The sequence below is a fragment of the Drosophila navojoa genome, chromosome 3, assembly GCF_054131105.1.
Source record: "Drosophila navojoa isolate 15081-1374.11 chromosome 3, UAZ_NAV_1.0, whole genome shotgun sequence".
Classification (NCBI taxonomy): Eukaryota; Metazoa; Arthropoda; class Insecta; order Diptera; family Drosophilidae; genus Drosophila; species Drosophila navojoa.
The window spans coordinates 1,325,799-1,345,252 of NC_142891.1; the positions used below are offsets into that span (position 1 = coordinate 1,325,799).

Genomic DNA, 19,454 nt, shown 5'->3' on the forward strand with positions numbered 1-19,454 from the left:
TATTTTTACTGTACTCTGAAGCTTTTGTTTTATTCTCTACTTACTTTGCCGGTAAATGTGAAGCTTTAACAATAAACAAAGCGTTTCGCCAGCCAATGCCGTGTTGCACAGGTGAGCATCGAACAGGGTAATAAAGCGATAAAAAAAAGCAGAGGAAAATAAAACTAAACGAAATGAAATGAAATTGGAAATACTCTTCGCTCGGGGAGTTGCACGCGCGCAATGAGCCGAGTATAAAACCAAACTGTCTCGCAATGCGAGGCGCACAGAATTCCTGGGGCCAGGGCCAGCCAGGGAGGGCCCATGCCAGATCGTGATCGTTGCCGATACGACACGGCACCAGGTGCGAGCGAGAGGCAATGCACACTTTTTAGTGCACACACACACGCACACACACATGCAGAGAGAGACACTTGAGTGTGTGTGTGTGCGTGTGTGTGTGTGTTTAGGTAACGAAATCCTTAACAACAAACACAAAATGAAATCAAAAAGTCAAGAATTAGTATAATTTTATTGGTTGGCAAGAGGTAAAAAGCAGCAGGGCCGAAATGGAATGACACTGGCCATCTCGCTCGCACTCGAACAGCTGAACGGATCTAGCTACCAATACAAATGCAAACAGTTAAATGCATTTCAACTGCCTTTTGCCTCGCCCTTCTGCCGCTGCCTCTCTCTTCTGCCTCTGCCTCTGCCTTCGCCTTTGGCTTTGGCTTTGGCTTTGCCTTTCGCCCGCTGTTTGTGGAGATGACTTGACACACCCGCGACTCGAGGCAGCCAAAGTGACTGCCACAAAAGGTTGCAGCAGACCTCGTTTGCCGTCCTCGTCATTGTTGTTGTTGTTGCTGTTGTTGGCCAGCAGGTGCTGCAAGCCAGCCAAAACGACGCTGGCCAACTTGGCCCTGGGTAGGTGGAGCCGCCTCTGCCTGTGCCTTTGCCTTGCCTTTGCCTTGAACTGAGCGTCCGACCACTTTTTGTCTTGGCTGCTTTTTCTCTCTTTTGGCCACAGCAAATGCGGTTTCTTAATGGATTTCAGAGTTGGAAAACGAACAACTAATAAATATTTACTATTTGCTGTGCATGTAATCCTACAAGTTCTTCATGTATTTATGTTGCTTTATATGTATATCCCATTATCTTTGACGTATCTAAATTGTTGTTCTTGAGTGATGAAGCCAAGGAGGAGACGGAGTGGTTGATTAGCAATGGTAATTGAACATAATTGATATTGTCATTATTATTATCATTATCGAAGTCATGAGTATTTTCATTATTATTATCATTATTAAAGTCATAAGTATTTTCATTGTCATTGTCATTGTCATTGTCATTGTCATTGTCATTGTCATTGTCATTGTCATTGTCATTGTCATTGTCATTGTCATTGTCATTGTCATTGTCATTGTCATTGTCATTGTCATTGTCATTGTCATTGTCATTGTCATTGTCATTGTCATTGTCATTGTCATTGTCATTGTCATTGTCATTGTCATTGTCATTGTCATTGTCATTGTCATTGTCATTGTCATTGTCATTGTCATTGTCATTGTCATTGTCATTGTCATTGTCATTGTCATTGTCATTGTCATTGTCATTGTCATTGTCATTGTCATTGTCATTGTCATTGTCATTGTCATTGTCATTGTCATTGTCATTGTCATTGTCATTGTCATTGTCATTGTCATTGTCATTGTCATTGTCATTGTCATTGTCATTGTCATTGTCATTGTCATTGTCATTGTCATTGTCATTGTCATTGTCATTGTCATTGTCATTGTCATTGTCATTGTCATTGTCATTGTCATTGTCATTGTCATTGTCATTGTCATTGTCATTGTCATTGTCATTGGCATTGTAAATTATTTGCAATTATGTAATCTTAGGAGCGTTAACTATTTAGAATTTATGAAGCCAACCTCCCTAAATTGTAGCTATGTCTAGAGCAGTAACATTGATCTGCTTAAGTGCATTACTTACACACATATACAGTTCTTTTTCTGTGTGTGTGTGTGTGAGGCACTCGTTTTGTGTCTTGAAAATCTTTTTCAGCCTCGTCTCTTGCTTTATATCTTTTGTTGCATCTTTTTCCTGCACATATGCTGCAACTGCAAAGCTGACTACGTGTCCAGGGTTCAGTGTCCAGTGTCCAGTGTCCACTGGCGTCGCTAATGATCGCGACGTCTGGCAACTTAAGCGTTGCCAGACATTCTGGCTTTGCTGCTGCTGCTGTTTCTGTTGCTTCGAGGCTCTCTCTGGGCGACTGGCGCCAAAGGCTGCTTAAGTAGCTGCTGAGCATTGTTCGCGCTATTGTCCTGGCTGCACTTGACGTTGTCTGTGGTCAGCCGGGCGAGCATCAAATTTCCGCAGACAGATCTATGACCAAGCCGGAAGAGATGACAATGCAGCTCTCACAAAACGAGACGAAAAGCAAAGGCACGAAAAATAAGGAGAGAAAGACAACAAAAAAGAAAAAAGCCGACGCTGGCTGTCGACGCGTTGGCTGCAGCGCGTTGGCTGAGTGGTGCCAGTGGTGCTGGTGGTGCTGATGGTGCTGCCGGCGCTGCTGGTGCTGCTGCTGCTGCTGGTGTGATTCATGCCGATTGGCGGATGAGCCGGCAAGAAGAAGCACGCGCAGAAGGCGGCTCCAAAAACGCGCGAGATCCTTTTGTATGTTAATCGCAGCCAACACGTAGACGCCCTTACGCCACAACCGAGTGAGTGTCTGTGTGAGTGTGAGTGTGTGTTCGCTGCTCCTCCTCGTTTTATGTGTTGCTGCTTCTTTTCAACTTGTTATGCTTCTCTCTGTGTTAGCCCACTCTCACTGCATTCGGCAGATCTACAGATACTTTGCCTCCCGATCTTCCTTCTCCTCACTTTGTTCTTCTGTCTCGCACTGTCGGCGCTCAACTTTTAATGGCATTTAATTACCTTTTGCCTGGTGTATGTTCTCTGATACCCTGTAAACGCTTCTGAAGAGCAGGCCTAATCAACAGACTTTTTATACCCACTTGATGACATTTTCCATTTTATTACAGCTTATCGATAGGATATCCGTAATCATTCATTAGATTTTGGTAAATCATAGACAAACCTATAGGCATTTTCTTGAAATTATCGATAAAGTATAAGCTTTCATCGATATCTACATATATCTAGTTTTTGCTATCAACTTTCGGAATCATAAGCTATCTGAAACCCCTATCAACTTGAGCAATGATCGATAGCTATCGATATTAGGTAGCTGTCTGTATCAACTCCTAACAGGGTATCTTTCGCTACATAAGTCACTTCCGCTGCACAGTTAACTCGCTTTGGTTTTTGCCTATCTCACGCCCTTACGTGGTATTGGACCACCTGAAACTGAGGTCCAGTCACAACAGCGCGGCCCGTACCAAAAAATTCCCATTAAACATTTCGTACCCTTGGCCTATCTGCAGTTACCATCGGAAATTCGCTGCAGCCCGGCTCTTGGCCCACACGGATCGAAGCGCCGGCGCTACTTTCACTCCCAAAAAGCCGACAACTGTTGCAGTTACAGCAACAACTGTTGCAACAACAGCGGCAGCTAAAGGAATTCATTATCAGGCTGCAGGACGACGGCTGAAGGATTCGGCTTTGGCTTCACAGTCGCAGCTTCATTTATCAAGTGCCGACCCGGACGCGTGTGTCATTTATAACGTATCCTTGGCAGGCCAAGCAGAGGCCTAGGCAAATGGAAAATGGAAAACGGAAAATTAGGAAAAGGGCTTGACACAGTTTGGCTTGGCTTGGCGCACAGCAGGACTTTCAGACTGTTTCTGATCCTTTTCTATTTTTTGCCAACGCAACGGGGGCGTGCGATAATTGCTCTCAGACCAGAGCACCGAGAGGGCGAGCAAGAGAGAGAGAGAGAGACAGAGGAGAGTGATAGAACACAGTTTGGACTGTAGACAACCGACAATAGGATTAGTCTAAAGTTGACTAAGTGAAGAAAGAGAAAGAGGATGAGGAAGTCTGAGCACTCACTTATAAGAAAAATGAATATTTGTCATATGGGAATGTGAATTATTATTTCAGCTCGAAGCTCTAACAACATAGATATGATATAACTCTATCTAGGTTTCAATAAATTTTTATTATTCATTATTATGAGTTTCTCATCGGGCTCTGTTCAAGTGCACAATTTAATACCTTTGTTTCTCCATAAAATATTGAATTAGGTGCCGTATAGTATAGCCAATAAAACTATTGAGAATCAACGTCTGCAGCTGTGCAGCTGTAGAAATTTCCAGAATTACATTTTTTTGCACCTGCTCAACTATTGATATCGTACCAAACGCACTCTATAGGTCTAAGCTCCAAACGGTTTAGCATTCGATAAACTATCTGTCTCATTGTATCATGCCAAATGTAGCTGTATTCCAGGACTATATCAAATTCATCTGCATGTATCTTTTTCTTATACTATTTATCTATAAATTTTCGCTCTTTAGATTCGCTCTGTATTGATGGGGTTACCAATGAATCCTTTCCTACAAATGTTAAGCTAGGTAGTATATCTAAATCATTGTGTCAATCCAAATGAATTTGTACCTTTTTTATGTTCTAAAGGTATCTGCATCTGAAGGTCACACAAAATGTATCTTTTTTAAGTACAGAATATACAGATTGCTTTTGTATCTGTTTGTTTATGACAGATTGAAATTATCTTTTTCTCAATGAAAATATATATAGATATATCAGTTTACCTGAAAAAATGAATATGTGCCGTATAAGTAAAAAGATTCATCTTTCTCTGTTGCCGGATAAAAAATAGAGCAATACAGATAGTATAAGTATCTGTATCTTATAAACTGAATTTTCAGTATCTATATCTATCTATATCTATCTAAATGTACAATAAGTATCTGCATATTATATAAGAAAATTGTCTAGAACTCCACCATTCTTCCAAGCAAAGACCATATAGTTTAAGAAGTTAGCAAGACATGATATATATATTTCTAGAACCATACATAAAGTATCTGTATCTAAATTACATATGTATCTCATTCTAAATCAAAATGCAGCTGCACCTTTTTCTCAAGCTAAATGTAAATATATCTATATTTTTCTCAAGCTGCATCAGTATCTTGTATCTATAACTATACAAGTTCATCTGTATCTTTACTCACACAAAATTCATATTAAAATATTTTATTATATATAAAATAAATATTTGCATTCGATATTTCAATCTCTGTAACTAACTAAGAGGTATCTCAATACTCAGCCAGACTGTATATGCCTCTATATATATACATCTTTTTAGCCAGCGCAAATGTATCTGCATCTGGTTTACTGTAAAGTCGTCAGCTAATCAATTATCTCAGCAGCCGAAGAACAAAAGTTGGCAAACAATGCGACTGGCACGTGGACAACACAGCGACAGCGCCTTTCACTGCCGCCGCTTGATGGAAAGGTGACAGTCAGGGACTGAGACAGAGGAGGAAAACATGAGAAGAGAAACAAAAGCAGCCGCAAGACAGGAGCAGCAGCAGCAGCAGGAGCAGGAGCAGGAGGAGGAGGCGGCGGTGATCGAGTTTGAGTTTGTCTTTGAGTTTGAGATGAAGACGAGGGCCATTGTGGTTCGACTGGATCGATTGTGGCTTGGCTTTTGTTCAATTAAAACGTTATTATTGTGTTGATTGACTGATTGACTGACTGACTGACTGACTGACTGGTTGACTGTCTGACGACGTTGGCAACTGGCAACTGGCAACTGGCAGCGGGCAACTGGGGACTCAAAGTCTAAGTCTGCGTTTTGTGAAAGCTGATCCTGGGCTGGAAAAACGTTTTGTTAGCCCGAACGCAGTTCTTTCAATGTAATTTGATGCTGATGCACGTACCCTCCTCCGCGTCCGCATCTTGTTGTCATTGTTGTGCGTCTGTCTGAAAACGGTTTTGTTTGTTTATGCCCAAAGAGCCGGCCATTAGAGCCGGACAATGCGTGTAATGCGTTGATTTATGCATTCGAGAACGGAGCGAGCTGAGCGGGGAGCGTAACTCAATACAGCCAGCCTCATATAATATCAATAGAGATAACCCATATAAATGTTACCAAAATATATGTCTTGGCCTTTTTTATTAGCGCCACTTGGTAATTGTTCTCTATAGAGTGATAGAAAGAGAGTGAGGGAGGTGGAGCGCGGCCAGCGGGTGGCTTCCTCCCTCAGTGCAGTCAAGTCCAAGTTTAAAGTCTTTGGCCATCTGGGCAATTCACTGATGGGAAACAGTTTGGATTCGAATTAACACAGCGGGAGCGGCCCGCATGTGCATTAAAAGTCAATTGCAATTAAGTTTTATTTCCCTCCCTCTCTCTCTCTCTCTCCCCCTCTCTCTTTCTCTCACTCTCCTGTGCATGTGTGAAAATATCAAAGGTGGATCGTGACTGCGGCCACCACAGTTCAAGTGGTTACAAATCAAATCGTGTTCGCTGGGCTAGCGCCATCGATAAAACTTAATGGCCGCCATAACTGTTAGTCCTAATGGAGTGCAGTTACACGGTCGTGCACTGAGAGAAATTGCGCACGCTTCAAGTGAATCAAAGGCAGAGTCAGTCTTAGAGAGAACTTGAAATGATCATTTTCATATAATTCATATATTTATAATTAATTTTTATAAGAATTATAAAGTAGCCTTAATAACATTATTGTTTAATTATTGTCAATAAGTGAAGCATATAATCTTTAATATTTATTATTTATCATTTATATTATTAAATATGCTTTAATGCTTTCAATCGATACAAAATATATTTTTTTAAATTAATATATTATTTTTATATTTTTTTTTTTATATATTATATTTTTTATAATTTATATAATTATATATTGCAGACGAAATATTCGCCAGTTGAATTCTTATTTTCTTAAACATTTTTACACACTCGATGATATCAGACTATATTTGAGAAAATTGAATAGAAATTCATTGGAATAGAAATAATAATATGAATTCAGATCATCTACCAAAATATTCTCGCCTCTCGTTTTAGGGATTTCCCAATTCTTTTCTACTGTTTACTCTCACTTTCGCTTTTATCTGTTTTCATATTTAAAATGATTTCTTTGTTTATGTTATTTACAATTAAGATTCCTTATAATTATTCATGTATGTTTTATCTTAACTTAATTGGCTCTATTAGACTTATTGTATTTTTTATATTTTTTTTTTAAGCTTTACATAATATTTCATTTTATTTAATTTATTTTGTTTTATTATATTTTATTTTTATTTTATTTTTATATATTTATCATTATCATTCATTCATATCATTTTATTATATTTTATTTTTTTAAATTTATTTTCATACATTTTTTAAGTTTTCCATAATATTGTATTTTATTTTATTTTATTTTATTTTACTTTTTATTTATTTTTATATATTTTTTAGGCTTTACTTAATTTTTTTTATTTATTTAATATATAAAAATGTATTTTTTAGACACATTTAACACATTATTTACTTCAAATGTATTATTTAAATTAAATTTTATTGAATCTTAATTTCTAAATATTCAAACAGTATCCAAAATTTCTCTCAGTGCACTCCTACCTGATTCGAATGCAGATTGAAATACAGTTTTGTGATTTCGATTTCGGTTTGGACTTCGAGATTCGGCAATTGCCGCATTCAAGACATTCAAATTTATTACTAATTGGGTGCGAATTGGCGGCAAATGGTTGTTGTTGCTGCTGCTGCTGCTAGTTGTTGTTGTTGTTGACTGTGAGTGCAGCATGCAACATAATCGAAACGGGTGCTAATTGATAGGCCTTTGATCTGAGGCCAGCTCACGCTCACTCGCTATTCACTATTTATTTACGGCAATTGTTAGCCCAACAACAACAACAACAGCAACAACAACAATTGAAAATCGGGAGCATAAAACAAACAAATCGCAGAGAGACAGACAGCACTTTATGTAATCGGCCATTCAGTACACTTTCAGCTCTTGTTTAACCATTTCATGCTCATCTCATGCTCATCTCATTTGTTTGCTGGGCTGTTAGCTGCACATCAAAATCATCATTAGCACTGCAACTGCAACTGCAACTGCAACGGCAACTGAGAATGTCAAGTGCCACAGGGGAAACATCAAATTTTATGATTTCATAAATATTTGGCGCCTGCCAACGGCAACATTAACATCATCATCATCATCATCAACATTAGCATCATCATCAAGTGAATGTTGCAATGTTGTTTATATAAACTTTCCAAAGAACACGCAGCACATTAATTTACATTGTCTTCGCACAAGCGTAAACATGCTTGCAGCCACTGTAAATACATTCCCCTATCTATCTATATCTCCATCTCTCTCTCTCTCTCCCCCTCTCTCTGTATATTCTCGTTGTAATCGTTGGCGCAATTATCGACACTTACATCAATGTTGCTCAATATTTATTGTCGATATTTAAATTTCTTTTGCTTTATTAATTTAATTGCTCGATTATTGTGTGAACATACACATTTATAGACACACATATACATATACTATATATATATGTATATATAGTGTAGTTCGTATAGCTCCTTTAGTTTCGTTCACGTGTGCGCCTCAAGCCATCTGGTTGTAAAAATGGTTCAAGTGCGTTTTAAGTTCAATTTTCATTAGAATTGGCATTCATAGACATTGCCCAAATGTCTGCGCCAATGCAGTGCGCAGTGTTGCAAATGCATTGCTGAAAATTCAGTGCAGTGTTGCAAGTGCATATAAGAGTTTGATATTCGATTTTACAATTTTTAATTTAAATGGGACACTTTATTTTTAATGACTGTATACAAAGAGTACAGTATATTAAGAGTACAGGACACATTGTACTTTTCTACTTAAATATAATTTTATAATACGTACGGGGGAAAAATGTATATGAAAACCCCAGGGGAGAGTTCGAAATTCATTCCTTTGAATAAGGCTAGGATTGGAATATGAGATGGATTTGTTTTATACTATTTTGTATGGCACTAAGAATAGATCAGAACAGAGATACCAACAATCAGACTTATTTAAGCCAATTTATGTTTACTTCGAGCCTATTCTATATGTTAGACCAATTTATTTTAGTACTACAAATGTTCAATATTAGAAAAAAAATTCACAAATTTATATAAATTATAACAAATATTTATATCAATGTTATTTACACATTTAAATTTATTTTTTTATCTGTATTAACAAATTAATTTTAATTTTTGTCATTTTATTGAAGTGTTGCTCAAATTAAATTTTTTTTAAATTATTTATTTTTATTAAAAAAAAAAAACAAACACACCAAATTTGACCTTTTGAGAAAACCAATACTGTAAAATTTAATCAAAATATATACAAATAAAATTTAAATTTAAAACTAAAATATAAAATTTAAATTTAAAAATAAAAGTAAAATTTATATTTAACAAATAAAAATGAATAAATAAAAAAGTAAAACAATTTTTAAGAAAATATTAAAAGCAATATATTTGTTTATATATTATTATTTATTTATATATTTATGTTTTGATTTATATATTTATTTTATTCTTTTTACTCATTTATTATTTTAGCAGTCTATCTTGATTTCCTATCCTTCCATTAGACAGTCAGCAAATTATACATATATATGTACATATATATATTATATTACAATTTACAATTATTTACTTCCAATTACAATGAAATGTGGTGCAAATTGTTGAAGCCTTTTTCGTCGTCCGCTTCTTCTTCTTCTTTTTCTTCAAGGCTGGCACATTCCAGACCCCGTTAGACAGGAAGTAGTTGCCATTTGGCGTCTTCGGGCTGAGTTAGCAGTCAATAAAGTAAGTTATGGATGCAGCACGCATCTATTTAAGCCAGACCAGGCAGATGCAATAGATCCGCCAACTTTAGTGGCGAATTGAGGAGATGCTGCAGTCAGCTCATAAAAAGCTAAACTCGCGCCAAATCCAAACAAATCTAGCAGCATATCCATTAAATAGGAGAACAGATCGAGTGGACGAGAGGGAAGAGGGGGGACACAGGTAGAGTGCCAACATTGTTGCACAATGGCTGTTGCCAAGATGATAAAATCATTGAAGAATCTGTCAACTTGTCGCCATAAATTCACGCCCAGCCACAAAAAACCAGCAGAGAGAGAGAGAGAGAGAGAGAGAGAGAGAGGGAGAGAGGTGCAGATAGCTAGAGAAATCTTGGGAAAATGTTGAGAAATAGTTTACATAGAACTCGGTAGTCGTAAATTGTAAACAAAATTATTGCAGCGATTGCCAAATTAAGTGCAAACCGCAAAACTGAAATTCAATTTGCAATTTTGTTTGTTTGTTTAACTCGCTGCTGCTGCTGCTGCTGCTGTTGGTTGAGATACTTATGCGGTCTAGAGTTGTTGTTGTTGTTGTTGTTGCTATTTATAGTTGGGGCACGAAAAATCTGCAAATGTTGTGCCAGCCAGTTGTGCGGCTGTTTATTTATAAGCGCATGTTTGACATTGAAAATAATTTATAAACTTTTCCACAGCACAATTTATGAAGTGCCCCAGCTCGTGGCACGCCTCCATGTCCCTCCCGCTGCCCCAGTGTGGCTCATTATGAATGCAATTGCGTTGCAGCAGATGTTGCACAGCATTTAACTGTAGACCAAAAATGGTTAAAGCCATTCATTGACGACGACGACAGAAGCCGTTGGCCAAAGAAGCCGCCTGATTGATCAGTATGCAACATGCTTGAGCAGCCGCAATGTTGCCGCAACAATGTGGCCAAAGCAATTGTTGCTGCTGCTGCTGCTCGCTCCAGCTACAAGATGTTGCCAGCTGGCATCTTGTAATGCAACGCATCACAATGAACGTGGCTTTTACAGTGAATGGCTAGCTGGCTAGCTGGCTGACTGGCTCCAATTCCAATACCAATACCAATACCAATTGCGACTCTCTGTGCCCACAGTGCGTATGAATGGACGAGTCGCGACGTCAGCGTCATCTGCTTCTCTAATTTCGCATGCGCAGTCGCGCAGCTTCGCCTCATTGCCAGATCGCGTGCATTGCACATATATGGCAGACGGGCGCGCATGGCGCACGTTTTAATTAGGATAATGAGTTGTTTCCGGGCCAGCATCAACGCAGACGCACTGCAGCCCCATTGACTAGACTCCAACAGCAGCAGCAGCAGCTACAGCAGCAGCAGCAGCCCAAGCTCTCCATAAAAGGCTCTGAGGCGCTGCCTGTGCTGCTGGCCTGTGGAATTACAAATCATTGTTGGTTTTAATTAAAAATTAATAAATTTATGAGTTGCCAGCGCATTAGCCATGCCAATTGACTGGCCAACAACTGCGGCCAACTGCGGCCAGCTGCCACTCAGCCCTTGATTTATGACTTGTTGCTGCTGTGGCATGCCACAACAAACAGTTCAGCAGCCGCATAGACGCGCAGGCGTCGCATCGCTCTCTAGGCTAAAGGCCAAGTCCTGCCACACACACACACACTTCAAGCAGCGCCGACAACTGCAGCTGAGTGATGCGCCCTTCGCGCACGACAGTTGACTAATTACTTTGACTAAACATTGGAGAAAATGCCTATTTTTGTGGCTACAAGAGTGCTGGACTAGTTAGCCTGACTCTACAGTAGTCAGTCGATAACAGCGACTAAATATAAATTTAAAAAATTCCAAGTTTGTTCAATTCTTAATTTAAAAATAATTTGCAATCATGATATTATGATCTCTTGCTTTCAAATACAATTTAAAACCTCAACAATGCGTTATTAATTCCACCGATTCAATAAATATTCTAATAAAATTATCATTAATATAAATATTTTTAAATATAAAATATTCGATTAAAAAAATTAGTAAATATTGAATAAACAGAAATGTAAGCATTTATTTATATTTTTAAATTTATATATTACATATTTATTATATATATGTGTGTATAAATACATATACAGCTGCGAAAAATAAAATAGCACCACTTGCATATTCAGAGTTTGAGGAGTTGTCCTGGACACATTTATCAATGATTATCATATATTATATTTTAAAATGATTATCAATTGATGTAAATTTTTCACGCACGTAAGCAGAAACCAATTAGTTATTACGGCATATCAAAATTCATATCAAAATTTAATATTATAAATCTTAATATAAATATCAAATGATAAAATATATCTATCCCAAAATATATATTATTCGCATATAATAATTTTATATGAACCTTATCCATTATTTATGTTTTTTATTTATTTATTCACTTTACATTAATTTATTTTTATTTTATTTTAATCATATTTTTATTTATTTTTTATTATTTATATTAATTTTTTATTTATTTATATTAATATAATATATATTTTTTTTTTTTTTTTTGCATATCTTTAAATATTCCAAGCTTTAAAAATGCTAGCCCTAAAATGAATTACTTCAAGCAATTAATTAGTGAAGCTTAATAATAGCCATAAAAAAAATAATAGCTATAACATATATTATATTTAATAAAATAAAATAAATAGAGCAAATAATGTACAGATTAAATAATTTCTTGCTATAGATAAACAAATTAAATTGATATACATCGATAAATTTGTATTTTAATCAAACAATTTAATTATTACTTTTTTACTTTATTTAATATTTATTACTTTGTATATTACTTGAGTATTTGTGCGACAACAAACCTTTCACAAGTATTCAAACCGCTTATTATCGATAGTTAATCGATAGCTCGATAGCTGCCAACAAATGAGCCGCAACAATTAATTAGTGACGATTGAGTTGACTCCTTCAGGTTTCCCGCTAAATTTGTAATTAGCATGTGACTTTTATCACACACTCAATTCTGTTTGTGTGCGTGTGTTTGTATTTGTGTCCATGTGTGTGTGTGTGTGTGGCAGCAGCAACAACGTCGGTGGGCTGGCAACGCGGCAAGCCGCCCAAACAAATACCAAATATTAACGCAGCGCATTTCAACGCGCTTGTCGCCCGGCGCTAAGTTCCCGCCGATCGATCGATAGATAGATAGAGCTGGCCGAGCTATCGAGCTGAAGGATCGCTCGGATCCACTCAGCTCTGCTGATGTTGTTTAATTGCCTCGCTGACAGACGCACGCATGTCAGGCGAGTGCCACAGAATCAAAGCGAATATTGCAGGCGGCCCGCAAATAGATACAAGATACAAGAGACAAGATACAGCAGCAGCAGCAGCAGCAGATGCAGATACTTATAGTAGTTGTTGTTCTCCTTGTCGTTGTTGTTGTTGTTGTTGTTGCGTTTGCGTTAATTTTTTGTTTATTAGGCGGTAAATATCAAAGTTGAGCATAAATCAAATTCCAGATACAGCCATAGCCATATAGCTATAGCTATAGCTACAGCTACAGGTATAGATACAGATACATATATGTGTATTTAGATACAGCTTGCTCTTGCATTTGTTGTTGCTCTCTAAACTTTTTAATTTTCGGCTGCGTTAATTTGTACGCTCCACAAAATGCAACTTGTATCTTGTATCTCACGGTCTGTTTGTTTGTTTGTTTGTTTGTTGTATCTGTATCTGTATCAGTATTTGTAGCTGTAGTAGCTGCTGGCGTTTCTGTTTGTTTGTTCACGTTGTAGCTGGGCCTACGTTCAATTTGGCTTTTCTATCTCCCTCCCTCTCTCCCTCTCTCTCTCGCTCTCTTTTCGGTTTCTGTTTAGTTTCAATAACCATTTTCCAATTAACACAAAACGCGTGTTTTTCACCTTAATTAATACAAAACTTTTTATCAATATTTGCAATAAAAATCAATCAGCAGCATTTGCAATTAATCAACATCAAAAGGCGGCAACAGGTCCCAGCGCGCTCAGCAGACCCCAAAATATACACAACGAATCTTGTTATAAGTAGCCGCAGCTAATGGCTATATCTAGAGCCGAATTCGTATCTGATAGATACACAGATACAATTAGCAACAGGCCAAACAGCTTCGCGCATTCATTCGGGTGTAACTGACTGTGCCCAATACTCGCTCGCTACTAAAGTGAATCAACAATGAATAGATGTTTATACTCATGAATATGGCTTGGAGATCTATTTATCGAATTGACCCAAATTAGCAGGATTCGAATTGGTCAGCGACTGACTATCAAATACTCACTCAGAGGAGAATCTGACCATATATTTTATTGTTCTATCTGCTCAGCTGATCCATAGTTATCCAAGACCTTATAGGACTTACAATTGTGGAGTATAGAAGAAGTAAAGAAAGAAGAAGTCATCGAGCGTAACTGACGGAGCAATACTCAATTAAATTATTAAAAAATTACTAAAGCTATTTAATGGATCATAAGTCTTATAGATCTAGCAAAAGAGCTGCTCAGCTGTTAAAATAATATAATAAAATAATATAATATAAAGTTTTGCCTCTTTAAGTATGTATTGATCTATTGAGTAGATGAAATAATAATATAATAATAATATATTTTTGCCCCTCTGTATGGGTCGATATATAAAGTAGATGAAAACGATTTTCATTCTAATATGTTCTAGTTTTCTCTTTAGCTTACAAATGAGAAAATTATATTTTGCTTAAAGTCAAGTATACATACTTATATATATAACTATAATAGATATAATAGATAAAGTATATGCATATAATATTTCTAGTTAGATTCTAGGAGATATAGAAAGAGCGTATGGTAAAAATCCTTTATAAGACTCAAATACACACAACTCTAAAATCATATAAAATCATATATTTTTTTCGAATTGCAGTCGAAATCAAGTTATCACTAATTCGTGTAACCTTACAGCAAACGTGACCCAATATACCTCTTTGGTTTTGGCCCACTCGTATAGTCAGAACTTGAAAGCAACAACAATTAAATATGGCCAACAAGTTGCTGCCACGCGTTTTCATTTTGGGCATTTTCCGTGGAAAATCGTTTGTAGTTTGGTGCTCGATTGTGACCTTTGATTTCGTTCGCTTCGCTTTCGATTCCTGTTCCAGGTATTGCCTCAGTCTATTTTGTTATATAAGCAATGGACTGTGGCTTTCAAGTACATTTAAATTATTATCGGAATCGCGATTCGAATGAATATTTTGTGAATACATTTGCGAAGAGATTTTCACGAAATTTACGAGTATTCAATCAACCTTGTCCGCTTGCCAGAGATTCTGTCTAGCACAATGTAGTCTGATCTGAATTATGGCCAGAGCTTCTCATGTTTATTTTCACTTAGATTATTTATGTTTGCTCCGCGTAGAGCGCCGAGTGCCGAGTGCCGAGTGCCGAAGGTTACCCAAGAAGTGTTTCATGTTAGAACTTACGATATTGCCAACATATATACGATATATAGAGCCTACGGCTCTATTACCAAACCAAACGCTAGCAATTAGCCTGAAGTTAGTTTGCCCCGAAACATAAAGGCATAAATTTTGGAATTGCTCAATCACTTATGAAAAGATTTTGCAATTTCGAATTTCGGACTGATATAAAGTATTGCCTGTTATAGTATTAGAAAAATTGTTTTATCGAAAAAACAAAACAGAAGATTTTACTAGGCTGCACCTTAAAATCTGTAATAATAAGAGTATCTATTAAATTATATATGTTGAGATGAATTGATCTAACTTTCTTAAGTTTAAGATTGAAACAATCAATTCAATATTGAAGCAAAAAGTTGAAAGTAAAAAGTTGTAGATTGAGATGGGAAATTGTAAATTTAAGATTGAAAATTGAATTTTAGCAGCATAACTATATACTACATCATTAAAGATTTAGGAACTTTAATATAGACAGATGAATAGGATTGGGTATATAGATTTAGAGATTTAGAATTGAAATCAAAATAATTAAGATTGAAATCTGAAGACGTGATAAAATAATATACAATATATATAAGACCACAATCGCTCAATCGTTTCAAAGTTCAACCATATTTTATGCAATTTGCCCTCATTGATTCTTGACATTTAGCCGATGAAATGCAAAAGTTGAGAATCGCTGATCGGACCGGAACGGAATGGCTTGGTCTGGTTTGGTTAGTCAGTTCTGGCTGACCATTAACGGTGGAGCGTTGAAATCAAACCAAGTGCATTAATTTATTGCGGAGCAAACAGATTGCCACGCAAATCAATGCAATTTACGGGCCATGAGAAGAAATACAAAAGCCGGTGCTCGGCTCGGCGTCTGCTTGGATGGCATTATCAATACAATTTGTGCGTTACGCCTGAACGCGCAGCGCAGCGCAGACGGTACCGCCCCAGCACCACCTCATCGCCAGCTCATCGCCACCTCAGCACCGCCTCCGCACCGCCTCGGCAACAGACTCGCAACAGCCTCAGACAGAGCAGCGGCCATGCTCGATTGGGCATTACAGCAACATTTGCAGCCAAAAGTTTGCCGAGTGGCGCTCGTGCGCAGCCTGCTCCTTCCCGGCCAGCGGGCGGCGGGGCCTCATGATGGCGGGGCCTCATGCGACTCGGTCTAAGGTCGCCAATGACAAAAGGCAAATGCCGCACGCAATCGTTTGGCTTGGTCTTGGTCTTGGTCTAGCAGCAACTGGGCATCATGCCACTCCCGACCCGCAGTCGTGCCCTGGCACCCCCTCGAGCAGCACTACCTCGCTTCTGGGAAGCTGTTCGCTATGGCGTATACGCGCACTTAATATTTATTGTTTATTTACACAAGCGCATTAATCGCAAAGCGCAAACGCGCCAAAAAAGATTCGCGCAATTGCCAATGCGCCGCGTAGATCCCGAACAGCACCCCCACCCCTACCGCAAGTGTCCAGCGACCTCTTCAACTATCAGCTTGCAGCTAGAGGTGTGTATGCCCCTAGCTACCTCTTGGCATAGCTATCTTCTGTTAGCAGCGATTTTTCTTGAGAGAGTGAGGGAGACAGAGAGAGTAATAGAGACAGAGAGAGAGAGAGAGGGATCGTATGTAGATATCATAGACAGACTTGCGCTGCATGGTGGTTGCTAGGCGAATTTTCAATATGCTTAACATAAATATTTCATTATATATAAATCAATAATATCTATGAAGAGGCTAAATATAGATAAGTACGGAGAGACAAAGAGATAGGAATTGAGAGTATATATTTTAGAATAATTGAACGGATATAGTGAGAGATGCAGAAAGGAGAGAAGAAGAGAGAATGACAGTGGGATAAGGGAGTACGAGAGATAGAGACGGAATGTGAACGATAGAGAGAGGGGAATGGAGAGAAGGGGGCTGGAGAATGACCATAGACAATTGAACCTATGTGAGAGAGAGTAAGAGGGAGAGAGCGAGAAAGAGAGACATAGAGAGAGCGAGTGAGAAAGATAGTGAGAGAGAGAATGAAAAAGAGTAAGAGGGATAGAGAGAGATAGAGAGCGAGTGATAACTGCATATAGAGTTGCAGAGACAGAGAGGGAAAAACATAGAGAGAGAGAGAGAGAGAAGAGAGAGTGGGACAGAGGGAGAGAGAGGAAAATTTATGTAAGCTGAGAGAATTTAGGAAAGAAGACGTAGAGTAAGAGACAGAGAGAGAGAGAGAGAGAACGATACAGTCAGAGATATAGACAGAAAGGTAGATTGAAGAAGCCAAAGTAAGACAGATACAGGAAGAATGATAGAGGCACATAGAGAGCAAAATGGAGTACTAAGAAGACATTGACTGCTCGTACATACACTGAAGTACTTAAATAAAATATTTCCGTCCAGCATACTCAGCATGATTAATAGATCTGTTTACCCATACAAGTCATTAATGCATTTGAACTCTCAATATCGAACTTATCGAATTTCTATTATATCATAAATGGCGCATAATGAATTCAGCTAAATCGACTTATACTATAGAAATCGATCAGCTTGCACATACGAATATTTTCGGGATATTTGCATTCAATAATTATGGGAGCGTAAATCAAGTTTTATCAGCCTGAAACCCATAGAATCTCTCTTAACGAGCTGAGCGCGAACTAATGAGCGCCAATCGAAATGCGATGCATCAAACATAAAATGCGCATTTCTCAATTGCGACGTATGTATATTTTTCTGACCCACTGTAGCACAGTGTTGCTCTGTGTGTGCGTGTGTGTGTGTGTGCATTTGTATTCTTTTGGTTAATTTGGCTTTTTGCGTTTCAATATTTAGTTAGAAAATTTTGTTTTGTTTTGTTTGGTTTTTTTTTTTTTTTTTCTCCCCACAAGCTCATTTAATTGGTAATTTATGGTTTGGCCAGCAGCAGCTGATAGAAAAATTTTGATAATTGCGCTGATTTGTAGTGCGTGCGTGTGCGTGTGTGTGTGTGCCTTTGGCCAAATCAATTTTTGCAACTTTGCTACATGATGAGAGCGCTTAGCCAAAGATAAATAAACAAATGCGAGTGCGAGCAACTTCTAGGCACACACACACACGCACACTCACACACACAAAGTAGTGCTCGATACTTGAGAGAGACTTTTCCCACACAGAGCCCAGTCTGGAGATGCTGCTGCTGCCGCTCGCTCTTGAGCCTGAATCATTAATTATGCAATCAGAAGTAGCAGATAGAGCGATTTATAGGCATAAATCACACGCTCATCGACCCGGCGACCAGACTAAATTTGCATAATTCCCGTGAAAACGCTGTTGGTCGTGCCCGAAAAGATTACAAAAAAAAAAAAAAAATTATGTAAAAATTTTCAGGCAAGAGAAAAATTTGTCTTATAGGCCGAGGGCAACTATTTGTGAGAAAGATGGAACGCTCAAGTGGCTTAATAGCTGGAGAAAACAAGTGAAGTTCAACAGTTTGGAGAGCACTCGAATGCGCCAACGAAAGAAAACACTCCATGCCAGGAGGCTTACGGAGTTTTTTTAGTTTAGGTTTTTATTCGTTTTACGTATTTCGTTTTAGATAGGAGCAGAATAGCAGCAAGGAAAGAGGAGCAGATCGAGAGAGGAGCTGGTGCGGCTGGAGGAGGTGCCGCCCGTCAGCCTCCTAGCCATGGCCTATTGAAAATGAAAATAACTTAATGCAAAGTAAGCGGCAGCAAAGGCAACAACAACAATAACAGCAACAGCAACGACAAGCAACAACAGCGTTCAACTGTTCATCGAGCAAACAACAGGCAGGCAACAGCTACAACAACAACAACAACATTTAACATGGCCACAACTCGTTGGCTTCGTTGGCTCTTAACGAGGCCGACATCAAACAAAACGTTGACCAGAGGCTGTCCAAGATCGGGGCAACGGAGTCGAGCTCGATGCTATGCAAACAATGCTAGGCTACAAGGCAAGTGTGTGCATGTGTGTGTGTGTGTGTGTGTGTATTGCTAACATTTCATTCAACATGCGAGACACACCAAGGCGCAGCCTAACAAGAGCGCAGCAGAGCCTCAAGCAAGCTCGATCAACAAATACCCTGGCTTAAACGTATGTAAGAGTGGGTGATATATGGAGAGTTAAAGAAGCTAAAAATGCATATGAGAAGATTTAGGTAAATATTTGTATATTTT

General features: G+C 38.1%; 1 protein-coding gene across 2 annotated transcripts in view; it reads right to left on the reverse strand.

The window, feature by feature from the left end:
• dpp (decapentaplegic morphogen) overlaps positions 1-19,454 on the reverse strand; it is a 49,286-nt gene that overhangs the window by 12,533 nt on the left and 17,299 nt on the right. The window contains exon 1 of one of the 2 annotated variants that reach the window (XM_089258586.1): positions 45-512. The exons of the other annotated variant lie outside the window; for it this stretch is intronic. Coding sequence (XP_089114712.1) covers positions 45-399 — 355 coding nt within the window. The 5' untranslated portion in view covers positions 400-512. Of the gene's footprint in view, positions 1-44; positions 513-19,454 lie in introns of those variants that run through there. 2 annotated transcript variants of the gene reach the window in all.